The following is a 24,411-nucleotide window of genomic DNA, read 5'->3' as shown; positions in this document are numbered from 1 at the left end:
TAAAAGTTGTGGAGGCTGGAATTCCACTCTGTTTTTGAAGGAAAATTGCTTCCCCCACACGTATTGTAGATGACGAGTCTATTTACGCAGTGCTGGTTTTCCCTTTATTCCTGGCGAGCACGCGGCTAGAACCCGGGGTCTGCTCTGCAGAGGTAATGGCAGCAGCAGAATTGGAGATGTCTTTTCACTTTTCCCCACCAAATTGAGTCTGATGCAAAGCACAAACGCACACTCATGGAACACAGCTTCTATGGTAACTTTGCATTTTCTGGTTTTTACTGTCTCAGTACAAAAAGTAACTCAGTTTCTGCTCAGTTCTTTGAGCAAAAGATGCAGACGCTGACTGTTCCTCACCATGATGCCTGCGGCTTCCTTGAGCTCACTTGCCACCAGTCAGAAACACACTGTATAAAAGTGCTCAGGTTGTATTAACAGCCTGTAAATTCTTCCATTGTCTGCTGGAAAGGATTTTTTTTTTTGTTTAAGATAATGTAAGCAAGGTCTTTGAACCCACAGAGTTAAAAAGAAAAAGAAAAAAAAAATCCTTTTATGGGAACTCTGTAGGGTTTTTAAATCTGGAATGGCTTAAAAGAAACATCACATGTCCTTGTTTGTGCTGATGTCACATGCATTACTCTACTGCTTGTGGTATCTCCTTAGCATTGCCCTTAGGCCTCAGGGCGAAGCGCCAGCGAATATCCAGTGTTCTTGGCTCCAGCTCACGCTTCTATTCAGGGACGCAGCAGTCAGCTGGAAAGGAAACAGCAATGAAGTAACAGAAATGGATTTTATGTATTTATGTCTCAAGCTTTCCTCCTGGTTTGTGGGTGAGGGTGAGGGGATAGTGCAGTTTTATAGTCTGGCCTCACTTTCGCTATGAAAGACTTGATAAAGACTCAAAACCAAGCAATAGTGAATGGTGTTTATATGTCTACGTGCCTGTTACAATACAGCGCTGAGTACCCAGGGAGTTCTCCCAGCACAGACTGGTTTTACCAGCTTCTGTTTGGGTGTCACAAGGCCGTGCTCAGGTACCTGACTTGTGTTCATGCAGAGTTGTGCCAGCTGAACTCGAACAGGAACGTTTGTGACTTCAAATGCACTTCAATTCAGGTGGCTTTTGTTTTGGTTGAAGCGCTCTCAGCAGCGTGTCCATCCCAAACACAGCAGCTTTCCACTGGTTCACTGGTTCAGTTCTCATCAGCTGAGAACATGGTGCACCCTGTGTGGAAATGCAGCCGTATTTCCCAAGGAGCGAGTTTTCTGGGGAGGGGATTTCCTTGCTTGGGTTTTGTTTCAGGGCAGGGTTCTCAGAGTCTCCAGACCCCACTGTGGGCAGCAACAGGCTTCAGAGCCCAGGGTGCTCCAGCTTGGCGACAGTCCTGTTGAAGAGTTTGTTCTAGAGCAGGGACTCTGGAGAGACATTACGACATTACTCTGGGATGGATTTAAGTGCTATTCAAAAAGTGGTTAATTTTTGTTTTGTTTTGTCTCTTTTTAAAAAAAAATAATAATAATAAAAAGATCATTCCACGCACAGCTGCAGAGATCTAATAAACTGCTGCTGGGGCATAAGGCAGTGAGAGCTAATGAAAGCATAAACCAGAATTGCTTGTTTACTTCCTGCAAATCTGTGGCAGTTAGGAACATGCTGTTGTTGTTTTACAGAATCAGAACTAGAAGTTTAGGTGCTCTGCCCATGGGAGGGCTGGCAGCAGTGGGGTAACAAACCCAGGCTGGCTGCTCGCACAGCAAGGACAGGGGGGTCTTACTGGGACTGTGGGGCACAGCACTGGAAGATAAGTCAGAGACGTGAAGGATTCTCCAGAACGTTCCTGTAACTGGCAGATTTCCTTTGAATTTGTTTTAGATCCATTCCTGTTGTAGCACAGAAAGCAATAGGTTTGGACAGTGGTGACTTCCTACCCGCAGCGTGTTCCTCTGAATACTGTGTACACAGAGGATTGGCTCAAAGAATTAACATTAATCTTCCTTTTCTTATTTAAATTTGTCCTATTACTTGTGCTGTGTTAACAGAAGACATCCCTCTTCTACCTTCGCAGACAGTGAAATCCTTTCTTGTGTTGTGTTTAAAGCTCAGGGCGATCTCTCAGGAATATCCCATTTTGCTGTGTCATGAAAACGCCGTTTTCATTATGTGTGTATTACTGTTTCATTTTGTGGTTTTGTTTTGCCAGCATGGGACGTTGTACAGATCTAATCATGGATGTGCTTAAACAGATGATCTCACACTCCGTAAAATATTAATGCATCCCTGGCCGTAAATGAAAACAACATTATTTTAAAACAAAACGTTAGAGAATGTCTTTGAGATTGGCAAATGTCTTTGGGGGATTACAATTAATTTTAATGGAATTTACTTCTTTTTTTTTGGGGGGGGGGAGGGGGGAAGTGATGCTTTACCTTGTGTGTATTTCCTATTTTAATTTTTTCCAAAGACAGTATTGATGGGGTAGGGATTGGTTGTTTGAAAAAGAGACTCGGAGAGGCAGGATCACGTAGCTGTGTGACATACTGGAGCACAAAGAGAGCAATACCAGATCAGAACAGAAGTACAAAATGCTTCTGGATGTCAGGTATCCACGGGACTGTTCATGGGTAAGTGTGTGGGAGGGAGTGGGGAAGGTTGAGATCAGAGCTATAGAAGTAAATCAGTGATTAAAAGAAGGTCGAAACGTGACATGAGGATCTCGGCCTGTGAAAATTCTGTCACTTGATCTTCCACCAGAATGGAATGGTTTTCTAAAAGGCATGGTCCGATTGAGTCGCGGTTGGTTGGGCTGCAGCCGGGGCTCGTAAAACTCCTGGGTAAATGGTTTTGTTGTGTGTTTCCTGTCCAGGTTTGAATTGATGCGCATGTGCTGGCAGTACAATCCGAAGATGAGACCCTCCTTCCTGGAAATAATCGGTAGCATTAAAGACGAGCTGGATCCAGCATTCAAAGAGGTCTCCTTCTTCTACAGTGAAGAGAACAAGCCTCCGGATACAGAGGAGCTTGACCTGGAGACTGAAAACATGGAGAGCATTCCTTTAGATCCCTCCTCCACCCTCCAACCCACTGACAAGCACTCAGGACACAAAGCCGAGAACGGCCCAGGCGTGGTGGTCCTTCGGGCCAGCTTCGAGGAGAGACAGCCGTACGCACACATGAACGGGGGACGCAAGAACGAGAGGGCCTTACCCTTGCCCCAGTCTTCGGCCTGCTGATCCTTAAAACCAGAATCTCACAGAAATAAAACACAGAAAAAAAAACAAAACACGTGCATTGGGGGAAGAAAGAAACACAATATATTCAAACGCCTACTGTACCTCAGTGGATCTTCAGAACTGCCATAGCTGCACTTGGGAGAACCCTTTTTTTCAGTAAACAAGTTATCGTATTTTTCTTTTTTCAATATGCAAGCAGATGTTTGTTTCAGTAAAGGACTCCATTCATGGGGCACACAGCTGGCCTTTTAAAACTCTGATGTTAACACTTAATAGCGACGGAAAACTTGAGATCTGATGTCTCTCTCTCTCCTCTCTCTTCTCTTTCTCTTTCTTTCTGTCTCTCTCTTTGCTTCATAATGGGAAACATATCTGCGTGCAAGTTCAACCGTACAGCACTTTTATCAGATCAAAGATATCACAGGCCAGGTGGCTCCCCGGTACCCCTGCAGGCACCTGCCTAACACTGTAGGTCTTTATAAAAAACAAACAAACAAACAAAAAACCATACAAAAAAAAAAAAAAAACCTAACTAAAAAAGACTGGATTTTTAATGTTGCTCTTTAATCTTTTTAGGAACACATAAAAGAATAAAAAAGGGCCATCGTTCATCCAAGGTTGTTACCATTTTCAACGCTGCCAAATTTTGCCAAAAAAAACCTGAACTCTTTTTTTTGTTTTTTTTTTGTTTTTGTTTTGTTTTGTTTTTGTAGGCATGGAAGGAGCACAGTAATCAACTGCTCTGTTTAAAAGAGATCCTGACCAATACGTTCTATTCAATCATACACTGGTATTTTAAAAAAAAAAAAAAAAAAAAAAAAAGTTAAAAAATGAAATTGTCTAGATTTTTTTTTTTTTTTTTTTCAAAACTGGACAAAATGTGATTATTTTTTCTTTTCTTGTGATGGAGAAGATAAAAGGGATGGGGTAAAGAAACAGCCCTCCCTCCACCCTGACCCCATCCCAATGAATTCTGGACAAAACTGGCAGTGGTGAGCTAAACAAACACTTGCATTTCGTACGAAAAAAAAGTCAACCGCACGCCAAAAATGAAACATGAAAACCATGAAAATAAGCGGCAGAGATCTCCATCGTTGCAGCCTGCCTTCCTTCACAGGCTTGCAAGGAAAAAATCAAACACCTAGAAACATAAATTGGAGAAGACAAAAAAAAGCAGTAACCGGATTCAAGTCCATGATGCTTTGGTGACCTTTTCTCTTTATTATTAAGACTTCTCGAAGGGTCTTGCAGTTCTATGTTAGACCATGGATCATTTGCATACACATTGTCTTTCGTGTCACTTTTATAACTTTTTTACGGTTCAGATACTCATCTATATGTCTGTACAGAAAAAAGCTGCTATTTTTTTTGTTCTTTATCTTTGTGGATTTAATCTATGAAAACCTTCAGGTCTGCCCTCCTTCCCTTCCCTCCCACTTCAACAAATTTTCTTATGCTTTGTACTATAGTGTGTAACTTTTACTTCCTCCTTCCCAGTAACTGATACCTTTCATATGATTTGCCATGAACTGTTTAATGCCTTTTTATAAATGCATTTCCTCTTTTTTTTTTCTTTTTTTTTTTTCTTTTTTTTTTTATTTCTCTCATTAGTTGTTTTACAACATCTTGGCTGTGTGGGCTACAGGGCTTTTTGAGGGGGACATGGAGAAAGCAGGGACACCCGGCACGGAAACACTCTAGCAGTGCTGTGGTGTTTTTAAACCCCGGTTTTCCTTCCTTCCTTCCCACTAACCTCTGCCCAGACAGCACGCGAGTCTCTTACAGTGCAAGGCATGATACAAACTCAGGTCAGAAAAAGAGGTTAAATATTTAGTACATTCTTGTTCAGTGTTTATATCCATTGTTGTACAAGGGTCCTACCCCTCCTTCCCTCCCCCGCTTGTTTGATTGTGGCACACATCCACCCACCCATCCCCACGCACACTCCCCACACAGACACACACACACACACACACATATATGTATTTTTTATTATTATTATTTGTTGGGTACAACAGCAGATACCAGGCTTTTGACTCACTGATTTTTAAAAAGACTTATTTTAACCCTTCCACCCCATGAACAGGAGCTATACCAGTTGCAGCTGGTGGTGCCAGGCATTCTTAGGGTGGCCGCTAAACACCTGGCTCCAGCAAACCCCAGCTCTTCACCTCCCAAATGAAGAAGCCCTCATGGAGGGGGCACCCCGGGGCTGCACTTTGCACCCCTGGTTAAAAAACAACAAACCTACCAAACCAAACCCAACCCATCGCGCCATTTCCGTGGGGCTGGGTGGAAAGCATCTAGCTGGGGCCAGTGGCTTGGCTAGCAAACAGTTAAGTGTTGGCAGCTATGGAAACCTGTACAAGTACAAGCTTGTTGCTTAAATCAGACCAAACCTCAGAACAAAAGAAAACGAGTCAGCTTGTTTGTTCAGTTGCAGAAGCCTTGGTGGAAGGGGAAGGAGGGAGGGGGCCATTAGAAAGTCTACAACCAAGGAGTCGTACCAGTTGCTCATCTTACGTCAGTTACAGCATCTAAGCCTTTGTTTAGCACTGATCCAACCAAATGATGGCAGTGAAGAGGTGGTTCTGGGATGGAAATGTTGAAATCTTCTTGAGTTAGAACAAAGAATTAAAATATACTGATTGCTAGTTTTGACTGGAGATTTTTAAAAAGTTTGTAGTGCTTTTTGCTTGTGTAGTTTAGGTCCCATTATCTTCTCTTGCCTCTGTCCCATAGTTATTTTTCCCTTTTAAAAATGAAAAAGACAAAAAAGTTAATTAAGAAGGTATTCTATGTAGGATTTTTTATTTATTTTTGTGATATCAGTTTAAATCACTGTAGAGATGCCCCATAATAAATTTAAATACTGAGATAAGGGTTTTTGAGTATGACAGGGGGACAGTTTTTGATTTTTTTTTTTTTTTAAAAACATTTATCTACCTCCCTCTTTTTTTTTTTTTTTTTTTTATATATGTGTGTATATACAAAAAAATACATCTCACATTTCTCAGCAGCCAATAAATGCCGTTGATACTGGTAACCTCTCACTCCATATACCACATGCTTTAGGTTCTGGAGGGGAACAGTCACTGCTTGTCACAAAGGGTCACTTCAGAATATTTGCCTCAATTCCAAGGAGTTTCTTCAATTTTTTTGGTTCAGATTCATGATTGTGAGGAGAAATCCAAGAATTGTCCAACTTGGGGTGACCATTCTTTCAGGAAACACAAAGGCTTTTTCATATGCTGTCACAGCAGCCCTCAGGTCAGCGACAAAATGCTGCATCTTCAGGTGAGTGGAGACAGTAGCTGACCTGATACGAGGACTTCAAATCATGAGTATTTGGTGAAATCTGTTACAGAAACCAGTTGTTTACAGTGTTTGAAGGTCCAGAGGAATTGTTAGAGTAAAGGGAATGGTCTTTCTCTTTGGCCTGTAGAACGGGCTGTCATCCCTGCCCGTTCTCCCTCAGATGCCACAAGCACCAAACAGACACTTGGCTGCATCAGCACCTAAAAATAAATTGTCTCGTAGAGCAACAGCATTGCTTTCTTGACCAAAAAAACAGTGAAAAAAACCTGTCACAGGCTGCCTGATGTTGCTACTACATCGAGTTTACAGCTTTGGATCTTTGCTGCTTCTGTTTGATGAGAGCACTGATTTTTTTCTTTTATTTTATTTTTTTCCAAAAACTAACATTGAATTGATTTATTTTAACGTGCCAGTGAAAACTCAGTTCCCTTTTCTTCCCCCGTTTCTACGCTTCATAACTGTGGATTCTGATGGACCAGCCATCACATTGTAACTGCCCTCTGACAGCGTGGAACTGGTTTACAAGCACACAGGACTAACACGAGCTTGCCGTCAACTTGATGTATAATGTTTCTCTTTTTCCAGCTCTGGCAGCTGTTGGTGCAGGTGTTGGTTGTGGTATCTGAATACCGTGGTGCTGGGCTGTGTCGAGCTGTACACGGCCTCTTGAATATGCAGCGCTGTGGTTAAGTTCTCCAGAGTTTGTCTTTGGAGGGAGCGTTTCTCTCTTAAGCCCTCAGAAACCAGCAAAATTTGAAGTTTTTACTAGATTGTTTTGGTTTCCCATTTTTTTTATTAGATTCCAGTGACCTTTTGATGCAGTGACTGTTCCCCTCTCTTGCACATATTGATTACCACAACTGGAGATCCTCAGATCTTTCAGCTGGCTAGGAGGGTTTTGTTAAAACTGTCCAAGTTACTGGGTTTTTTTTGTAATTGTATGTAGGTGGTTTTAAAATGCATTAGGAAGAAACACTAATGACGTAGCACCCATCACGAGAAACATTTCAAAAAGCACTTCAGTAGAAGACAGTCACGTGACATGGCGTACGCACGCGTGATGATGGTCAGCTCTCCTGGACCAAACCACCTTCATCATACCATTGCGTTCTGTGTTTGCAATTCAAGCTTAATTCCTTTTTTGTTCTGTTTTGTTTCCATAGCTTTTTTTTGTTGTTGTTGTTGTTGCTGTTGTTGTTGTTTTGTGCATTTTGAATAGCTTTATTCACATGGGTTTTTCATGTAGACTTCCCTTGGACAGTAAATCGAGTTGTTTGTGCATGTGAACAACTGAGAATTAATGTTGGCTTGATAGAGTCATAATATGGTTTGTAATGTTGTTCTTCCCTGAGACCACTGGCTTGTCTGGTATGGAAAATTTATTTAGAACTTCAGTTATGTTTGAATAAAGTTAAAGTAATTCGGTTTGTTTATAAATTAAAAACAAAAGCCCACCCAGCCCTGAAAACCAGCATTTTGACAAATGGTACCAAGATGTTTTCATGCAGTGGGATAACAAATTGGCATCACTGCAGGGAGCAGGCGGCTTTGGTTTTAGTGCTCGGCCATTGTTCTCACCTGACTCGCGTTTCAAAGCTGCTTGGTGGCACAGGAGGTGGTTTGGTTGCACAGGAATGTGACTTTTACCTGAACACAGAAGCATCAGTGTGGCACTGAACAAGGTGCACTTCTGGGGGAGCGATAATTACCCGCAGAAGCTGAGCTGATGGAAGGCGTGAGGCCAGCCTGCGTGCACCCAGTCTTTCTCAGCGCCATGCCTCTGCTTGTTAGAGCCGGTTCGAAGTGCTCTCTGGTTCTAGGTGTGTTCGCACTGATGCTCCTGTTGGTCTTTTAAAAAACAAAGGAAAGCAAGCCCAGTTTGCCCAGAACGACTGGTCACCAGATGGAACTGCTGTCAGGTCCTCTGGGAACTACTGAGGGGTGTTCAGTACAATCGGAGTCCAAGTGAACAACGCTCCTATTGTTGGTATAACTCCATACATATATATCTATATATACAGATATATATCTGCATATGTATATCTATAATATAGATATATATATTTAAACCCTTTTCATTCCATTAGCACAAGTAACGCTTGTTTCCTGTTATTATTATTTTGTTTGTCAATCATGTGTTTAATCACTGGGCTTGAACAACAGCGGAGGAAGGTGCAAGGGATCCGCTCCTTACTAACCAGTGATAAAAGCCAGATATTGCAACTTAACCCACAAGCAGTTGAGCAGACTGAGAATTGAAGGAACGATGTGTAGAAACAACACTAGTGGCCAGGGGTGCTGAAGATACAGAACTATAAACAGGCAGGAGAGCTTCGGAGGATGCCGCCGTTCAGCAACTGGTTGCTCAGTGAGGACGAACGGGCTCTGAAATAGAGCGCAGGCAGCCAGGTAAATCGGCATTGAGAAAGGTTTGTGTGGAGACGTGTGAAAACAGGATACAGAGATGGGAATTTACAAAGACACAGGGCTTGGCAGAGGTTTGAGGTAGTTTCCTGAGCAGCTTGGTGTGTGGGACAGCAGCAGAGCTCAGGTCTCACCATTCTCACCCTTGGTACTTGTACATAAACCTGGAATTTCCAGCTGGAGTGGTAACTTCATGGCCAGGAGTTGAGCGGTTGTTACCATCGGTCTCTGTGAATCAGTCTCATCTTAGAGCTGGTCTGTTTTGCAAGTACCTGGAGACTGTCACTAGTTCGTGTGTGTGCGTGTGCCTGTGTGCTCATCTTTCTGGTTTGGTTTTTTTCTTTTTGTATGCGTTTTGTTGATTAGTAACCATTAGCATTTTCAATAGGGCTTTAAGTCCAGTAGATTACGGGTAGTCAGTTGACAAAGATCTGGTTTACAAGAACTAATTAAATGTTTCATTGCATTTTGTAAGTACATGGAATAATTTTATAAGATGTTTGTAGTTTGTAAATGCCTAAACTATAATTTAAGGGCACTTTTCTGTGTCTGTGTGTGGGTGTGTCTGTATGTGATCAGGTTTTTTTTTTGATGGCACCGCTTTACTAGCTAGCTTTACAATATGCCAAAAAGGATCACTGACTTGTCCAAGGGATGGCGTGTCCCTCTCCCCCCTACCCGCCCAAGCTTTGTGTCCCAGTATACAGCAAACGAATAAAGGAGTGGGGGAAATGTTCTGTATCTTCAGTATCCTGGTCTTCCAGAGCCCTCTGGTTGGGGTGGGATCATCTATAACTGGTCATTTCACTTGACTGCTTTAGGGCAGTTAAAGGATTACCAGAACCTCACTGGTCCGGGGAAACAGAACGGGTTTTGCTGCTACCCACTCTCACTTGTGCTGTTCAGTACCTGCTTGATGGTGGCCGTGTGGTTTGAAAGATGCGACTGCGTAAGAAAGAGGGAAGACTGTGTTTTCATCATTACTATTGGAGAACTATTTGCAGATTTCTTATCACTTCAAAAGTTTGTCTGCAGCCTCGAAAGATGCTGAGCACCATTTGAAGCTTTGTTGAAATGAGCAAGGCAGGGTCCCTATTTATTTTTATTTAAGAATATTGAAGATCCCTTCCCCCTCACTCCCCTCAAATTTGCCTGACCGCATTGCTGAAGGGTTGTGATGATTTAAATACTGTTTAAAAAATCAGCTCTTCTGTTTTCTGAACCAGTGAGGTTTGAGATGAAAGGATTGGCCAGAGTTTGTCTACCTCTGGGACAAAAACAAAACTAGAAAGTGCTAAGGAATGGATGCAGTTGCAAATACAACATTTTCCAAGTTTTCTTGTTTAAATTTTTTTAAGAGAAAATTAAACAATAACATGGCCAATTTATTACATAAAAAAGACTTGCTGTGTATAAATTATTCCTAAAGAAATTCCTGTGTTTATATTAAAATGAATCAGTAGATTAAAAAAAAAAAATTTCAAAATGTTTTTGTATATTCTGTTGTAAGAATTTATTCCTGTTATTGCGATATACTCGGGATTCTTTACATTATGAAAAGAAGAAACTTTGTCTATTTTGAATGGCTGAAGCTAAGGCTCCTTTAGTTTCTCTTACTCTGCTTTTTTCTAGTAGTTTCAGTACTACATGATTTAAGTTAAATAAAAGAATTCTGTATGCATTTGCCTGTTTCTGAGTTTGTTGCTCCTTTGGTGAAGCAGGTACAGGTTCGAAAACTCACAGTAAATCTCTTGTTTTTGTTCTGACATTTTTGGCTGCATTTAATTGAGCTGCTCGGGATACATCTAAGTAGAGGTTGGTGCTGCCATTACCTTGTGTTGAAATCAGAAGTATTTTCATCCAGTTTTACCAAGTTTGTCAACTCTTTTTTGATGGGCCTTTGAGTCCTGTTTTGCAGTAGGTAGGTCCCTTGAATAAGGTAAGGTTTGTGTATTTATTTATTTATTTACTTGAAGCAAAGGTGCTTACTTAACCTTAGAGCAATCCACAGATGAGGCGTTCAGCCATCCAGGACGTGGTTACCAGGTTTCTGTAACTGTCATTGGAAAAAGACATGAAAACTGGAATTAATCGTGGTGTTTCCAGCTCCTCTGACTCGTCATCAAAACGTTGACTGAAATAAGGCGCGATGGTGGCCCAAAGCTTCAGCTGTCCATGCTGTTAGGTTTGTCTGTTGTCCTTTTTACTGACGTGATGCTTGAGATGCAGAGGAGCTGCCTTGGCAGGGAGGAAGCATGGAAGTGATTTCTCACTGTCCAGTTCAAAGCTTCACAATCTGGGATCTGTGTGGTTCCTGTTTTGTAAGTAACAGAATGTGGCCCAGCACAGTGCTTCAACAGTGGCATTCCTTGGGACAAGTCACCTTTTTTATTTTGATGTTTAAGTCCCTGAATAGCCATGACCCTTTCTACTGAAAGATGTTCTCCTTGTGCTGTGCTCTTTGGAAGGACTGTGGTGTTTTCCTTTGGGACAGGCACTGAGAATATGGGGTAAGTGGTGGAGTCAGGCAGTTGAAACCCGAGTTACTAAGAGCGTTACAGTTCAGGCTGGATTGCAGCCTTTTGTTTATTTCTTTTAAGTAACCCTGGGTCCATAGCCCATTTCTGACGTGGAAACCAGCATTTACAGCAGGTCACTAAGAGAGAATGATAAAAACTCACCTAATAGGATCCCCATGCCTGTTTTATTTCCCCCCATATTTACATTTTTTATGTGTGCACTTTGTAGGGCTGAACTCTCTGGACTTGGAGAGAGGCTGAGGGGGGACCTGTGTTACATCCCTCCCGTGCTGAACATCCTCATGGCTGTCAGCATCCATCTTGGTTCAGCAAGTCTTTGTTAATGTCTTTCGAACCATCAGCACAAGGATTAAGCATCTGAAATGTTTTAAGTCCAGTTCCACACCGCCTTAAATCTGAAGCAACCTTACTGTTGGCAATACAGACGGCCAGTCATTTGTATTTTCTCTCAAGCTTTTTACACCAAAGAGAGATCCAAATGGTTGGTTGGGTTTTCTAAGGAAATTTCACTCAAAATAACATGAAATATAAAATCCTTTATGTAAGGTTTTAAAAAAATCTTTAGATTTGCTTCATTTAAGAGAGTAAGGGAATTGCATTCTAAGAAATCCCATTTTTTTTCTTACCTGGTCCATTTAGTCTCTTTCTTCCCCACACTGTTTTAACATTTCTAAGATAATTGTCTGTAAAGCTTTTCCTAGAATGTCTGCTGTTACTGATTTCGATAAAGGAGGCACATGGATGAAAGCTGCCCTTCCATTGCCATAATACAGAGAAGTGTAGTAGGTGTAATCACAGATATACCTGCAATATTCAAAACAGAACAAAACCAGAAACCTGAAATCAAGGAACAGTAAACGTTGATGAAATTCAAATACTCCTTAAGTAGCCAAACCAGATCTGGTTTATGAAATTATTAAAAACATATTTGCTTAGTGAATAAAGGAAATGCTGAAATAAACCAAGTTTGAGAAACAAATGTTCCTTATCTGATGGTTTAGTTTCTCAGACACCCACCCAGAAGGAACTTTAAATACAAAATCACAAGATGGGCATTCTTCTCTGGGCCTCTCTAAGCTGTGTGAGGTGGGAAAGGTAACGCGGCCCACTGGAAGCTACAACCATGCCAATCTAGTAGTAAATCACTTCATACAGTGATGAAAGTAATTGCTTTATTAATACAGTTATTTATGTAAGTCATACAGTCTCACCATCTGGAGTTTTTTTTCCCTTATCACCCAACCTTTTAACTCGCAGGTGCAAATCCTGAAATTAAGGGCCAAAATGAGCTGATTTTTATTAAAAAAAAAAAAAAAAAAAAGAAATCAATATCTGTTTCTTGTGTTTTCCTTTTAAATGAAGACAATCATAATAGAAAATTGCTTCAGTTCTACTGAAACACATAATGAGATCACAGACATTGTTCTAAAGGAACCTGTAATTGCTCTGTTCTTCCGTGTATGTATTTACATTTTGTATCCCTCCCAGTTGGGAAAAATAGATTAAAATCTGCTACTCGTCAGTATTGCTTTCAGACTCTTAATAGCTCAGGTTTACTGGGGTTGTTAATCACAGGCTGTGCTGTGTTGAAACTTGTTTCTTTTGGAATTTACAAATCCATGGAAAAATATCTACTGGCTGTAGTTTTTCATGAAGGCTGCTTTGCATAAAAGTTAAATTTATCCCAATTTCATATTTGTGCCCTTCTGAAGACTTTGCTTCAAAGTGACTTTGGTTGGAGGGAAAGTCATTGCAAAGATTCTTCAAGGTTAAAGGAGCTGATTGAGTTACTTCTGCTTTTACTGTGAGAGCCCGATACGCAATGTTTACCTTCCCGCATCTCTGGAAAAGATTATATCAATCCCTTCAACTGAAATGTTTTTCCACAGACTCTTCATATTAATTGTAGATTCAATCTTTTCCGGGCCATCTAGCATGCAACAGCCACCTTCTGGGTGAAAACCACAGACATCCATCTCTTGGTAGCCTTTGTTCTTCCCACACTGCTCAAGGATGATGAGTGCTTTGGCGGATGAAGCCAGCCCAACGTGAACAGTAAGCTGTTTTTTTTTTTCCCAGCAGAGTGAATAACAGGAAATTAAAAATGAAACCTGATTTTTAAAAACATGTAATGCAATAGTGCCGAGCGTTATGTGAAATACTAGCTTCAAGGTAGAGTGTCTTGCTGTAGCTTATGCCTAAAGAAAACTTTGATAAGAGATTATAAATGAGAACAAAATTGTGCTTTAGTTTGTATTTGTTGTGTCTAGTCAGCTCAGGACTTCAGAGTTGGGTTTTTTGCAATTTATGGTGATTTTTTTTTCTTTCTTTCCTTTGTTCAGTGTGCAGTTACGCTGTTTAAATGGCACAGGGTTAAAATGGGAGTGCTAATTATTGTGTGTTCCAAATTTCAGTTTGAAACCTTTATCACAGTTTTAATAGTCACTTTCCAGAGTTGTCTGATGCACATATTGTGCAATACTCTTTTGGAGATCTTTTTAAAGATCCACATGGAATAATAATATTCATAAATGAAGAAGGAAAATTACATAACTTTCTAAATACTCACCAGTGGCTGAAGAGTTGTCCATATCTTGAACACTTGCTCCTTTGCTTTTTGGTAAACCACCGGCAGCTGCATGATATGGAGATCTATGTTCTCACCGAGGCCTCTCTTGGACAGCTCCTGTGTTTACAAAAAAGCCACCATGGACTTGTAAGAGCATTGGAATTCTCAGACTGTGATAAAGAAATCTGGCTGTTCCAACTGAGAACACATATGCAAGAGCAACATAACGCTGTCTGAGTCCTACACGTTGGTCTGCAGTGAGATGTATTTGTTTTGTGGTAGCTCCCCCTTTTTTAACTGGAAGAGACTAAAATCTGCTGCCCAATTTCCTAATGTCACGTCCATGTGGAGCCATTGGTGTGTTTTCCAAAGAGATGCTCAAGTCTCCAGTGGGTGGGAGTGATTATTGCTTAGGGGTCCATGGGGAACCATGAAATAGAGCTTGTTTCAGAAAGGGTCCACACTGGAAAGCATCTAAATAGGCTTTTAATATCAGTGAGAGCTGTTTCTCTGCAAGATCTAGTAGGTAAACCGGCACTTCTGGAGAGACCCAAATGAGGGACAGTGCACATTAGCTTTCCACTCACGTGGTGTGATCTGCTGGCTTGAACTGGTTCAGGTAAGCTGTACTGGAGGTGACTGTCAACATGAGGAAGGTCACATTTAGAATGTATTTAATTTCTTTTTTGGTCTAGAATACGTTTCCCTAATAAAAGGAATTGTCACTTACTGGGATGTTATTTCTCTGTCACTGATGTAGAAGTTCTACACGGGACCTTTTCCCAAAGGAAACAAAAATTATGCCCAGGATTGAGGTGAAAGAAACAAAGGCATCCTTCAAAGCAGCAGATTGGCCAGATGGTTGGAAGATGGTCTGGAGAATAAACATCATGTGGAAATGATTTGAAAATATTTTGTCAATGGAAAAGGGCTAATGAACAAGGTATAAGCCTCTTAAGTAGAAGGCAGGTGGCTGCAGTGGCAGGATGCAGAAGGAATGAATGAGGTTGAGAGCTTTGTCTTAGAAAAGTAAAATGGTGCTTGAAAATCCCTGTTGCGTTTGAGTTGATTGCTACCAAAGGAGGGTACCGATGACATTTCTAAAGGGTGGGGGGAGCATATGCAAAAAGTCAGCAGCAGAGGTATGTGATAAACCCAAGAAACCTGTAGCTTATTATCAAATGTCATTGTCTCCTCAAGCTTTCATTTCTCACTAAGGATACTCATGTAGATGAGGCCCACAGCCCTAAGCCGTGCTGAGAAATCTGCCCTTCAACACTGGCTTCCTATATAAACTGTTCCAATTTTCTTGTCAGCGGAAACATTGATTAGCTGTGCTCAATAAACTATTTGACACAAGCAAGGAAACAATGCCTGCAGGGAAGTAAACACATTCAGAGAACAGTGCCAGCCTTTTTTTCCTCTGGGCGCTGACAGTCTTTGAGTGGCCATTGCATCATCTCGCTTAAGAATGCTGTGCTGTGTCTTAGCTTCCACAAAAGAACACCCCAGCTGATTCACAATTAGCATTTTCTTTTCTAAAGCATCTTTTAATTTTAACATTTAATGAGATTCTTCCTTTTTAACTGTAAGGCTTAGAAGACATGACTACCCATAACTTTGGTACGGATTGTGGAGACCCAAAGTACGTTGTGAGGCTGTTCTCCTCTCGTGCTCTCTGGATTGACGTTCTGTTGTCACCGTTTGTCATGGGAGAAACACGCAGAAGTATTCTTGTGCAGGACAAAACCAGAAGCTGGACGCAAAGGGCTGAGAATTTGTGTCGAAGGTAGTTGGCTATGTCCTGAGCCATTTCAGCATGTTGTCAATAATGTGTATGACTTTGTTGTCTAAGAATCCTCACCATGGGCTTATACCCCATTGGACCAGATGTTGTGCAAACATGGAACAAAACGAAACAAAAAAGTTGTTCGTTTTGTCAGCCAAGTCTCAGCCTCAACCAAAACCATTTTTGCATTTAAGGTGAGAGACTGAAGATGGTTAGAGGAGGGTGAATGGATCTGGAAACTAGAGCTCATGCTGGTGAGTTAATTCAGCAGGCAAGTGCCTGTCTTTAGCAGTTGAAACAGCAAAGGAAGCTTCAAAGGAGGACAAAAGTTTTGGAGGACTTTTTTGTGGGAAAAGTAGTTCAAAGGAAAGCCATGAAGATTCTTTGTTGGGAAGTTCTTCTAAAAGCAAAAGGAAATCATAGAATCATAGACTGGTTTGGGTTGGAAGGGACCTTAAAGATCATCTAGTTCCAACCCCTCTGCCATCAGCAGGGACACCTTCCACTAGACCAGGTTGCTCAAAGCCTCATCCAGCCTGGCCTTCAACACTTCCAGGGAGGAGCAGCCACAGCTTCTCTGGGCAACCTGGGCCAGTGTCTGACCACCCTCACAGTGAAGAGCTTCTTCCTAATATCGAATCTAAACCTCCTCTCTTTCAGTTTAAACCCATTTCCCCTTGTTTTGTCATTAACTGCCCTTATGAAAAGTCCTTCCCGAGCATTCTTGTAGCCCCTTCAGGTACTGGGAGGCCGCTATAAGGTCTCCCTGGAGCCTTCTCTTTTCCAGGCTGAACAACCCCAACTCTCTCAGCCTGTCTTCATAGGAGAGGTGCTCCAGCCCTCGGATCATCCTGGTGGCCTCCTCTGGACTTGTTCTAGCTGCTCCAGGTCTCTCTTGTGTTGGGGGCTCCAGAACTGGACGCAGAAATACAGCTTTATCAGCTGACGACCTTGAGTTGTAGGCAAGTTGTAGTCATACTTCTGGTCCACTGGAGTTCTGGCCTATGTTGTTCACAGCCCTCCCCAAAGAGAAGTGATTTGCACAGAGCAGTTGAGCTCAGATGCGGTGGTTGTGTGTCACGTGGGGTATAAGAAGCATCTTGAACTTTTAGAAAAATCTCCAGAAACTTATCACTGAGTTTGTTAAAGTTTTCACTGATTTGGGTTGCCAGGAAGATGGGGAGAGGCTACACGTGTTAATTTTGTGAACCTCATTCAAAAAGGCTTGTGTTGGTGCAGAAAGAAAACCACAAGTTATTGTTTGACCCAGTCAGTCTGCAAGTTACGTTGCAAACAAAGTTGGTTGGTTGTTGGGTTTGCAGGTTTTTTGGTGGGGTTTTTTTGTGGGGGTTTTGGGGGGTGGGTTTTTTTGTTGTTGTTTTTTAATCCTGCTGATAAGTTTTTAAAGCTTTAGGGATGTAAGAAAGTTCCAGAACAGAAATGAAGGCACTAAATAGCGACATCTTCTTAGTTTCACACATGATGAAACTAAAGCAGAGAGGGAGAGAGACAGAGAGATTAAATGACAAATTTCCAAAGACCACATGGTCAGTGGCAGGATGAAAAACTGCACTTGGAGATCTGATCCTCATCTCCCGATAGCAAACATAGTTCCCAGAAGCAGTTGGAAATGTGACCTGTTCTTTGCACTAATAGTTTAATTACTATGAATGTTGTCACTCAACTTATATTTGTGCCCTATTAACTGGAGACTTTGACCTTGATGGTAGACTGCCCTGCTAGGTTAGTTAGCTGCCAAGTGCCAGACAGGAGTTTCTGGAGGAGACACAGAAACAGGGTCAGATCAAGGGTTATTAGGTGGGACCATCAATCTGTAATAGAGAATAAATAATTCAGGGGATTTGGGATTCTGAGGGTCCCATGTGGTGCTAAAGAACTAACACATCATGGTAACTCAATGTGATCTGTCAGCATAAACAGAGTAAATACTTGGTGGTGTTTTCCTTTTGAGAGAACATCCTGCACTTCCAGAGTTGAAAAGTGCTGCTGGTGGATATTTTCGTGCATATTTTAGGAGGGTATTTCAGGTGAATGGAGTTATGAGAACCATGAAAAACTTGGTGAGACAGGTTTCTAAAACAGAAGCTGTCTTTCTAGTGCTAGACAACCATGCTGGGCCACGTGACAGTGTCTATAAAAGCTCTGAAGCTTTTCTCGGTGACCCTGAATTGACAGGTTCACCTGTACTTTCAGATCCATTTGACTGTCCTTTTCCCTGAACACTCGAGGGGTACTTGCTGAGGAATGAGAACTCTGTGGATGCAACGCTGATGAATGCCTTGGGTGGGAGTCATCTTGTGCTCTGATGAGAATTTGGGTTCATGCAAAAACAACAGGGTACACCTCCCATTCTTGGAAAATTATATATTCACATTATAAAACAGGCAATGTGGGACAATGCACTGCTACACAGTATCAATAAGAAATCCAAGAATTCAGAATAAATACTCTTTCTAAACCAGCAGAAATAAGAGATTTGGAGAGTTCTAACATTTATCATCCAATTCCCGGGGATTTCAGAAAATGGAAATAGGCTTATTCACCAAAAGGTAGCAGTAAATAGTTAATTGGCAAGAGAAACAGTATCACACAACCATTTTCCTGAGTGCCCAATGAGGGCACAGAAGGGATGCAACTGTTGGAATGGTCGGTGTGCTCACTGGATCAATCTCTGATCCTTCCTACAGCAACAACAGAAGTTCAGGAAAACAGCTGATCCCGTTGGGAAGGCAGAGTGCAACAGCATCTCAGGGAGAAGCTGGTAACAGGGATCTTAAGAAACAGTGAAACAGTTCTGCATAAGAGCACGTACTGCTCACAAAAGTGAAGCCATTGCTCTTTGGCAAAGACTCCATTCCAAAAAGCATGAAGAATGATGCTGTGCTTTGAGAATTAGGAGACCAGAACTCCTGTTACATGTATTTTTACAGCATTTCAGATGCTTTTGGTGTGAGGACACTTCTGGGATGTGAACTCATAAGATGATGTGTATCAGCGTTACATCCCTGAGGGTGCCGTGGTATCCAGGCCTTTGGTAAGAACCCAGTTCATTTTGAGGAAGTAACTGGGATAGTTCTGGATAATGCTCCAAAGATGCTAAGCCTGAGCAATCACATTTAGTTGCTCTGGCCTGGCTGCTCAGTACTTCCTTGAGGATGAGTTTGAGTGTACTTTTGCTTGGCTCTCAGAAAAGAGACTCAGCAGGAGGGCTTTATGTCACTTCAGTGATCTGTGCAGGAACCCCAAGCCAAGACAGGATTACTTCCAGATGTAAATATGAAATTTTGTTGTCTTTAATATATGTGCATGAGCTTCCTGAAGACCATAGGGCTACTCATGTGAACGAGGCCAATGGAACAATACCATGAGATTGCTATTTAGCGTGGAGAAGCCTATCAGCATTCAAAGTACTTCCAGATTTGCAGCTAATTTCCCTGAATTGTCTGGATTAACCACCTTTGCCAGGGAATAGAAAACCAACGCAGCGTCCCCAGTATGAATACAAATTAATTCCACACAGATGGTGTCACATCAGAGGTAAATGGATTTGTTCTCCTCCATACACAAGGACTGACACAAGGAATGCTGTAGCCCTTGTTATACAGCTTGCTGGTGTAGCCAGAGCACAGCATTGTTACAGAAAACTCATCGGTGCATTTCTGCTTTAGGCTGTTCTGCTTGCAGATAAGGTACATGTTTTATTTTCAGCCAGAAGAGGATGATCTTGCACCCAAAATTAGAACCAATAGGAATCTGGAAATAATGAGCAAGAACATTGTCAACTGACAAATATTTGTGATTTAGGGCACATATCAGGTTGGAGTCAAGGTAATTTATGGGTCTCCTGTGATGACTGGGGTGTGGAAAGGTATCACAGAAGTATTTTTATTTCTTGATAGCCTCCAGGGCTAACATCCCTCATGACTTTGAGTGGGTAATAGATTTATTCTTACAAACACCAAGTTGCACTCAGCATTCTGCTCAACAAAGCTAGAATAGAAAATATGTACAGGTTGGTGTAGTTGCTACAGCTTTGGTCTTCAGAAAGAAATGTACTAGCTCCTTGTTTTTCAATTGTCTTGGCTTGACTGCTTTTCATTTTCAAGACAGTTCTTCATTATCTGTCGCTAAAGCTTGTAATATGGTTACAGTCCTGTAGAGTCATCATCTTTCTATCTCTACTAGTACCTTCTTATAGCTACCTTTTTCATTTCAGTGTCCAGAACTGAAATATTTATGGGCCTATTTCAATCTCCCTAACAGAACATAGTCCCCTCAGTTTGTTTTACGTGTCTTGCCTTCCATTTTTACCAGTATTACCTGTTACTTCTTGCAGATATTGGACCAGTCTTCCAGTTCAGTTTTACTACCTTTACTGTTCCCTAACTGTTTTCAGATTTCGTTGTGTTAACCTCCTTTCTGCCTTGGAATTGCTAAGAACTTCTGTGAAAGACCCTCTCAAAATAATTCTGTTTGTAAATACCTTATGAGAGTAACTGGACTCAAGAAAAGGCCATTGTCTGCGCCAGGGAGAATGAATGAACCTTGCATGTGATTTGTAAACATACTCAGCAAATCTCTGCAGCTGTTCCTACTGTTTGAATTTATGTACTATAACCTTTCACGCTTTAGATTGAGCTGAAGTACTGAAGTACCAAACTAGTAAATGATTTCATTGTAGCAGACATACTCTTACTTACAATATTAATAATACAATCTATTTTGTAAGGCATATTTAAAAAGTTATGTTGTTGTTAAAACTTAGATAATATATTGAAAACTAGTAATCCTGTTCCTGAACAATAACCTATTTGCCGAAACTTTTGGTGTGTCCCAAGAAATGTGGGTTCACACAAACAATAATTAGAAAAGAAACAATTCTAGCAGAAAAGTTTATGCTGAAAGCCAGGTATCCAAACCACATCTTTGTATCACCCAGCTAAGTTTGTTCTAATCCACATACTTAGGAAATAAGCAGGAATTTTCAAGACTCCATCTGAGCCATGTTGTTACTGCCAGTCAAGGTGCATGAAGGGGGAAGAAATCTGAATGACCTTGTTTTCAATTTCAGCTGCAGACTTCACTGTCATTGGAAAGTGGAAGCCAAAGCTGAGATGTGAAAACATACTTAGAATTGGTATTCTTTTGGTTTTGCATTCCTGAAGTAGGCAGTAAGAACTCAACAGGCCACACTTGTGTGAGGAAGAAATCACCCCACACAGACATGATGAAGGGAGTTGTGGTATGAGATGATCTGTTCACTGAAGATAACCTGTGGCATATGCATTAGTAGCAGAAGAGGCAAAAAATATCCTTTTTAAAAATCAAGAATTATATTTGGAAGAGTGCTTAAATAGCAGGAAAAAAAATTATTGCAAATAAAATAATATTCAACTCCTCAATTATCTTCTTTCTTCCATGTTGGGAGTCTGCTCTGTAAGCCACAATTCTGTTTAATGAGTCATGAGAAATAACTTTCTTGAAGGGAATGGAAAGTCTGAAAACAGTTTATATTGGGATCTCCACAAAATAAAACACCTCCTTCCTTTTTGTTTTTAATATGCTTACCTTCACTGCTTCCCAGCTAGAATTAACCAGGTATTTCCTAAAGGGACCAAAACCTGAAAAGAAAGGAAGGTGCTTTTAACTGATGTTTGCTATGGAATTGTAGATTAGGTGCCAACATGTATGCACACACACATACTTATTCTTTATCTTCATACTTTTGATTATGGAAGTTGAGTTTTTTAGATAGAATTTAGCCTTTACAGCACTTAAGGGAATAGTAATTTCATTTTTTATATGCACTGATTTAAGAACTAAATCTTCATTCGTGTCAAGGCTTACTTATGAGATAACCTGAACTGAAGCTGATAAATGTACTGGAGCCAGCAGGACAGATCATGGGAGTGATGATTTTGGGAGAGGATCATCAACCACAGAAATACCACTACTAACAGATCTGCTGTCAAATACTCCCAGGTCACAGTCAACACACCATTCTCATTGCTAAAGCTCATGAAGATGAAGATATGCATGTTTAATGAAAATATTTGAAAGAGTAAGATTTTATTTCATTCATAATTTTTTTTTTAATTCCAAGTAGTGAAGAGGTAAGTGTTCTGCCAGGGAAAGCTGTGTGCTCTTTATAGTGCTGGGCAAAACCTCTTCCTTCTTCCCCCCACAGGAAAAGAGAAGAGGAAAGGGGAAAGGACTCTTTGAATCCTAAGTACTACATTTCATTTTATGCATCTTTTTTTGTGAAAGCCTTTTTTTTTAATAAAAATAAAAAACTCATTTTGAGATAGATGGGCATTTTGTCATGCAAAAGTTGGATGGAAAACTCTCACTATCTTTATTAATCTCAATTACTGTTCTCAGTCCAGAGTGTTGCCAAGTCTTAGATACTGGGTGGCAGGAAAACGAGTTTGTGGAATGGTTTTAATGCTGTAACTCTTAAATATTTAAAAATTCTTAAATGGAAAAATAAATACTTGAGAGCATATGATTGCTGTTTTGCACAGTGAAAGGTAGTTGTATATGGAGACAATTAAGCCTAAATGCAGGCTTATGACAGCTTAATTAATGCTAGACTTTAAGTATTTCTTGATTTGTTAATACTTATTTTGTAACTGCTCAATCTTTTCTCTTTAATATTATGAAAAGCCTGATGGTGCTAATATTTTTGACAATGTTTTCTTCACGTTTAAGTTTGTACTATGGGGAGGAAAGAAGGGAAATAGTAGTCATTTCACATTAAGAGGGAACATAAACCCTCACTAGTCCCACTCTGCTTTCAGAGCAAAATTAGGGTGAGCTCCTCCACTTTGAAGCTGTAATTGTTGTGCATTTTTGTGTATCTGTGTGTGCAGAACTGTAGCACTATAGTAAAGTTATCAAATAGATCACAATGAAATACCTGCATCTCAGTGGTGGCCATAAGAAAACTACTGCTTAGGATAAAGTTGTTCTATGAAAAGAAATGACTACATGTAAGAGTTTAACAGCTTGGAGAGCTAACTGGTTAAACATTATTAGGCACTCACAATAAACTGAGCTCACTGCCAGCAGGTTTGTATTATGAGCAGGTGAAAATGTGACAGACGCATGCTGTGATAATCTCTGTAATAACTTAAAGACGCACCTATGTCTTTAACAAGACACACTGGTCTAAAACTATTTGAACAAGTAGATTTCTGCATCTAAATAGCTATCTAAGGAGAGGAAAAAACTTAGTATGGTGCTAAAATGTGTGTCCATCATCATGGGTATGTGTCATAAATCTCATAGGAGAGAACCAGACTGTCAGCCTTTTAAGAGGTTAGCAAAAATCTCTTGCTCTATTCTGCACTCCCATTCAGTTCAACTGCAGTTATGTCTAGAGCAAGCCAAACTAGTTCTGCCCATCTTGCAGCTATTAAAAAAGTGCTTAATTGAAAACAGCAAGATGCAAATCTCTTTGATGTAGCTTCAACCTCATTCCTACGTCCTCAGATGACCTGCAGTGGAAAATTATCCAGCAACTCACATGTCGAGATATGTGTAATGATTGCCTTTAGATGAGCCAGTGGCAACAAGAGGAATAGCGAGTAGCAGCATTCCTTAAGAGCTTTAACCTTTTAAAGCTCAGAAGTCTCTAGCTGGTGGTTCTGCCACTGTGATTCAGCAGTAGTTACAGCCAGCAAGAGAAACTCCCAAATTTGGTCTCTGGTGGTGCATGTTCAGGCATGCTCCTTTGGTATATTTAAATTTTAATAGTCTAGTTTAGCAGTGATGAGGCAGCATCTCCGGTTTAAATCTCCCTTACCTTGCCATGAAACTGAGACCCTGAAACTTGCCATGTGTTGCTCTAATTCTGGACACTGACTATGTGACATTGTGATGCAACCGGGTTTTCTTGCTTCAGAGCTCCTTTTGGGTAAGCTTTATCTAATATGAGCCTTGCACTGCCTTAAGCTATGTGGTTTGGATCAGAGAGAATGTCAACAAAGATTAAGACATGGAGAGGATGAACAACAAACCAAACTGGATGGCAATAAAGAGGGCAGACTGCAGTCTGTTTCCTCTGACATGCATCTGATTTTCATAGGAAGGCACAGCAGCAAGTTATTTTCCATTTGGAATTGTTAGTATGACCATTTGCTACTGTTTTTCCCTCCAGGGAACTGTTTACGACAAAGATCAAGCATGTGTGCATACCATCTCTAGCTAAAAGAAGAATAAAATAAAAATCTTACCAGTTACAACCACAGTGTTGGAATTTGAATCCATGAAATCTATGCTCCAGAAGGTGAAATCTTCTTGTCTTTCAGTTCCAAACGGTATTATAATTCATGTACCTGTGGCAGACTTCTTCAATTGGGGCACCTTTTTTTCTTCAAACTGTGATGTGTCTGGATTCACATGACAGGGATGATTTGTGATTCATGTAACTTTCAAAGCAAAAATGTTTACGTCTCTGTATTACAGATAGAAGTCTGACTGACCAGCTGACTGACTGCCTCAAGTGTCTTTCCTTCAGG

General features: G+C 40.8%; 2 protein-coding genes across 2 annotated transcripts in view; one reads left to right on the top strand and one right to left on the bottom strand.

Moving 5' to 3' along the window:
• Window positions 1-3,708, top strand: part of IGF1R (insulin like growth factor 1 receptor) — a 90,787-nt gene extending 87,079 nt beyond the window's left edge. The window contains exon 22 of the mRNA XM_010171996.2: window positions 2,862-3,708. Coding sequence (XP_010170298.2) covers window positions 2,862-3,228 — 367 coding nt within the window. The 3' untranslated portion in view covers window positions 3,229-3,708. The remainder of the gene's footprint in view (window positions 1-2,861) is intronic.
• Window positions 3,709-12,145: 8,437 nt separating this feature from the next.
• Window positions 12,146-24,160, bottom strand: PGPEP1L (pyroglutamyl-peptidase I like). Its single transcript, XM_010171995.1, has 5 exons — window positions 24,127-24,160; window positions 21,458-21,510; window positions 14,080-14,196; window positions 13,341-13,570; window positions 12,146-12,314 (listed from the first exon to the last, which is right to left on the bottom strand). Exons 1-5 carry the CDS (start codon window positions 24,158-24,160, stop codon window positions 12,146-12,148), a joined length of 603 nt encoding a protein of 200 aa, XP_010170297.1.
• Window positions 24,161-24,411: the final 251 nt, after the last annotated feature.

This window comes from Antrostomus carolinensis, unplaced genomic scaffold (genome assembly GCF_000700745.2).
Source record: "Antrostomus carolinensis isolate BGI_N321 unplaced genomic scaffold, ASM70074v2 scaffold1717, whole genome shotgun sequence".
NCBI lineage: Eukaryota > Metazoa > Chordata > Aves > Caprimulgiformes > Caprimulgidae > Antrostomus > Antrostomus carolinensis.
Note: the sequence above shows the minus strand (reverse complement) of the source record. Positions and strands in the feature narration are given on the sequence as shown.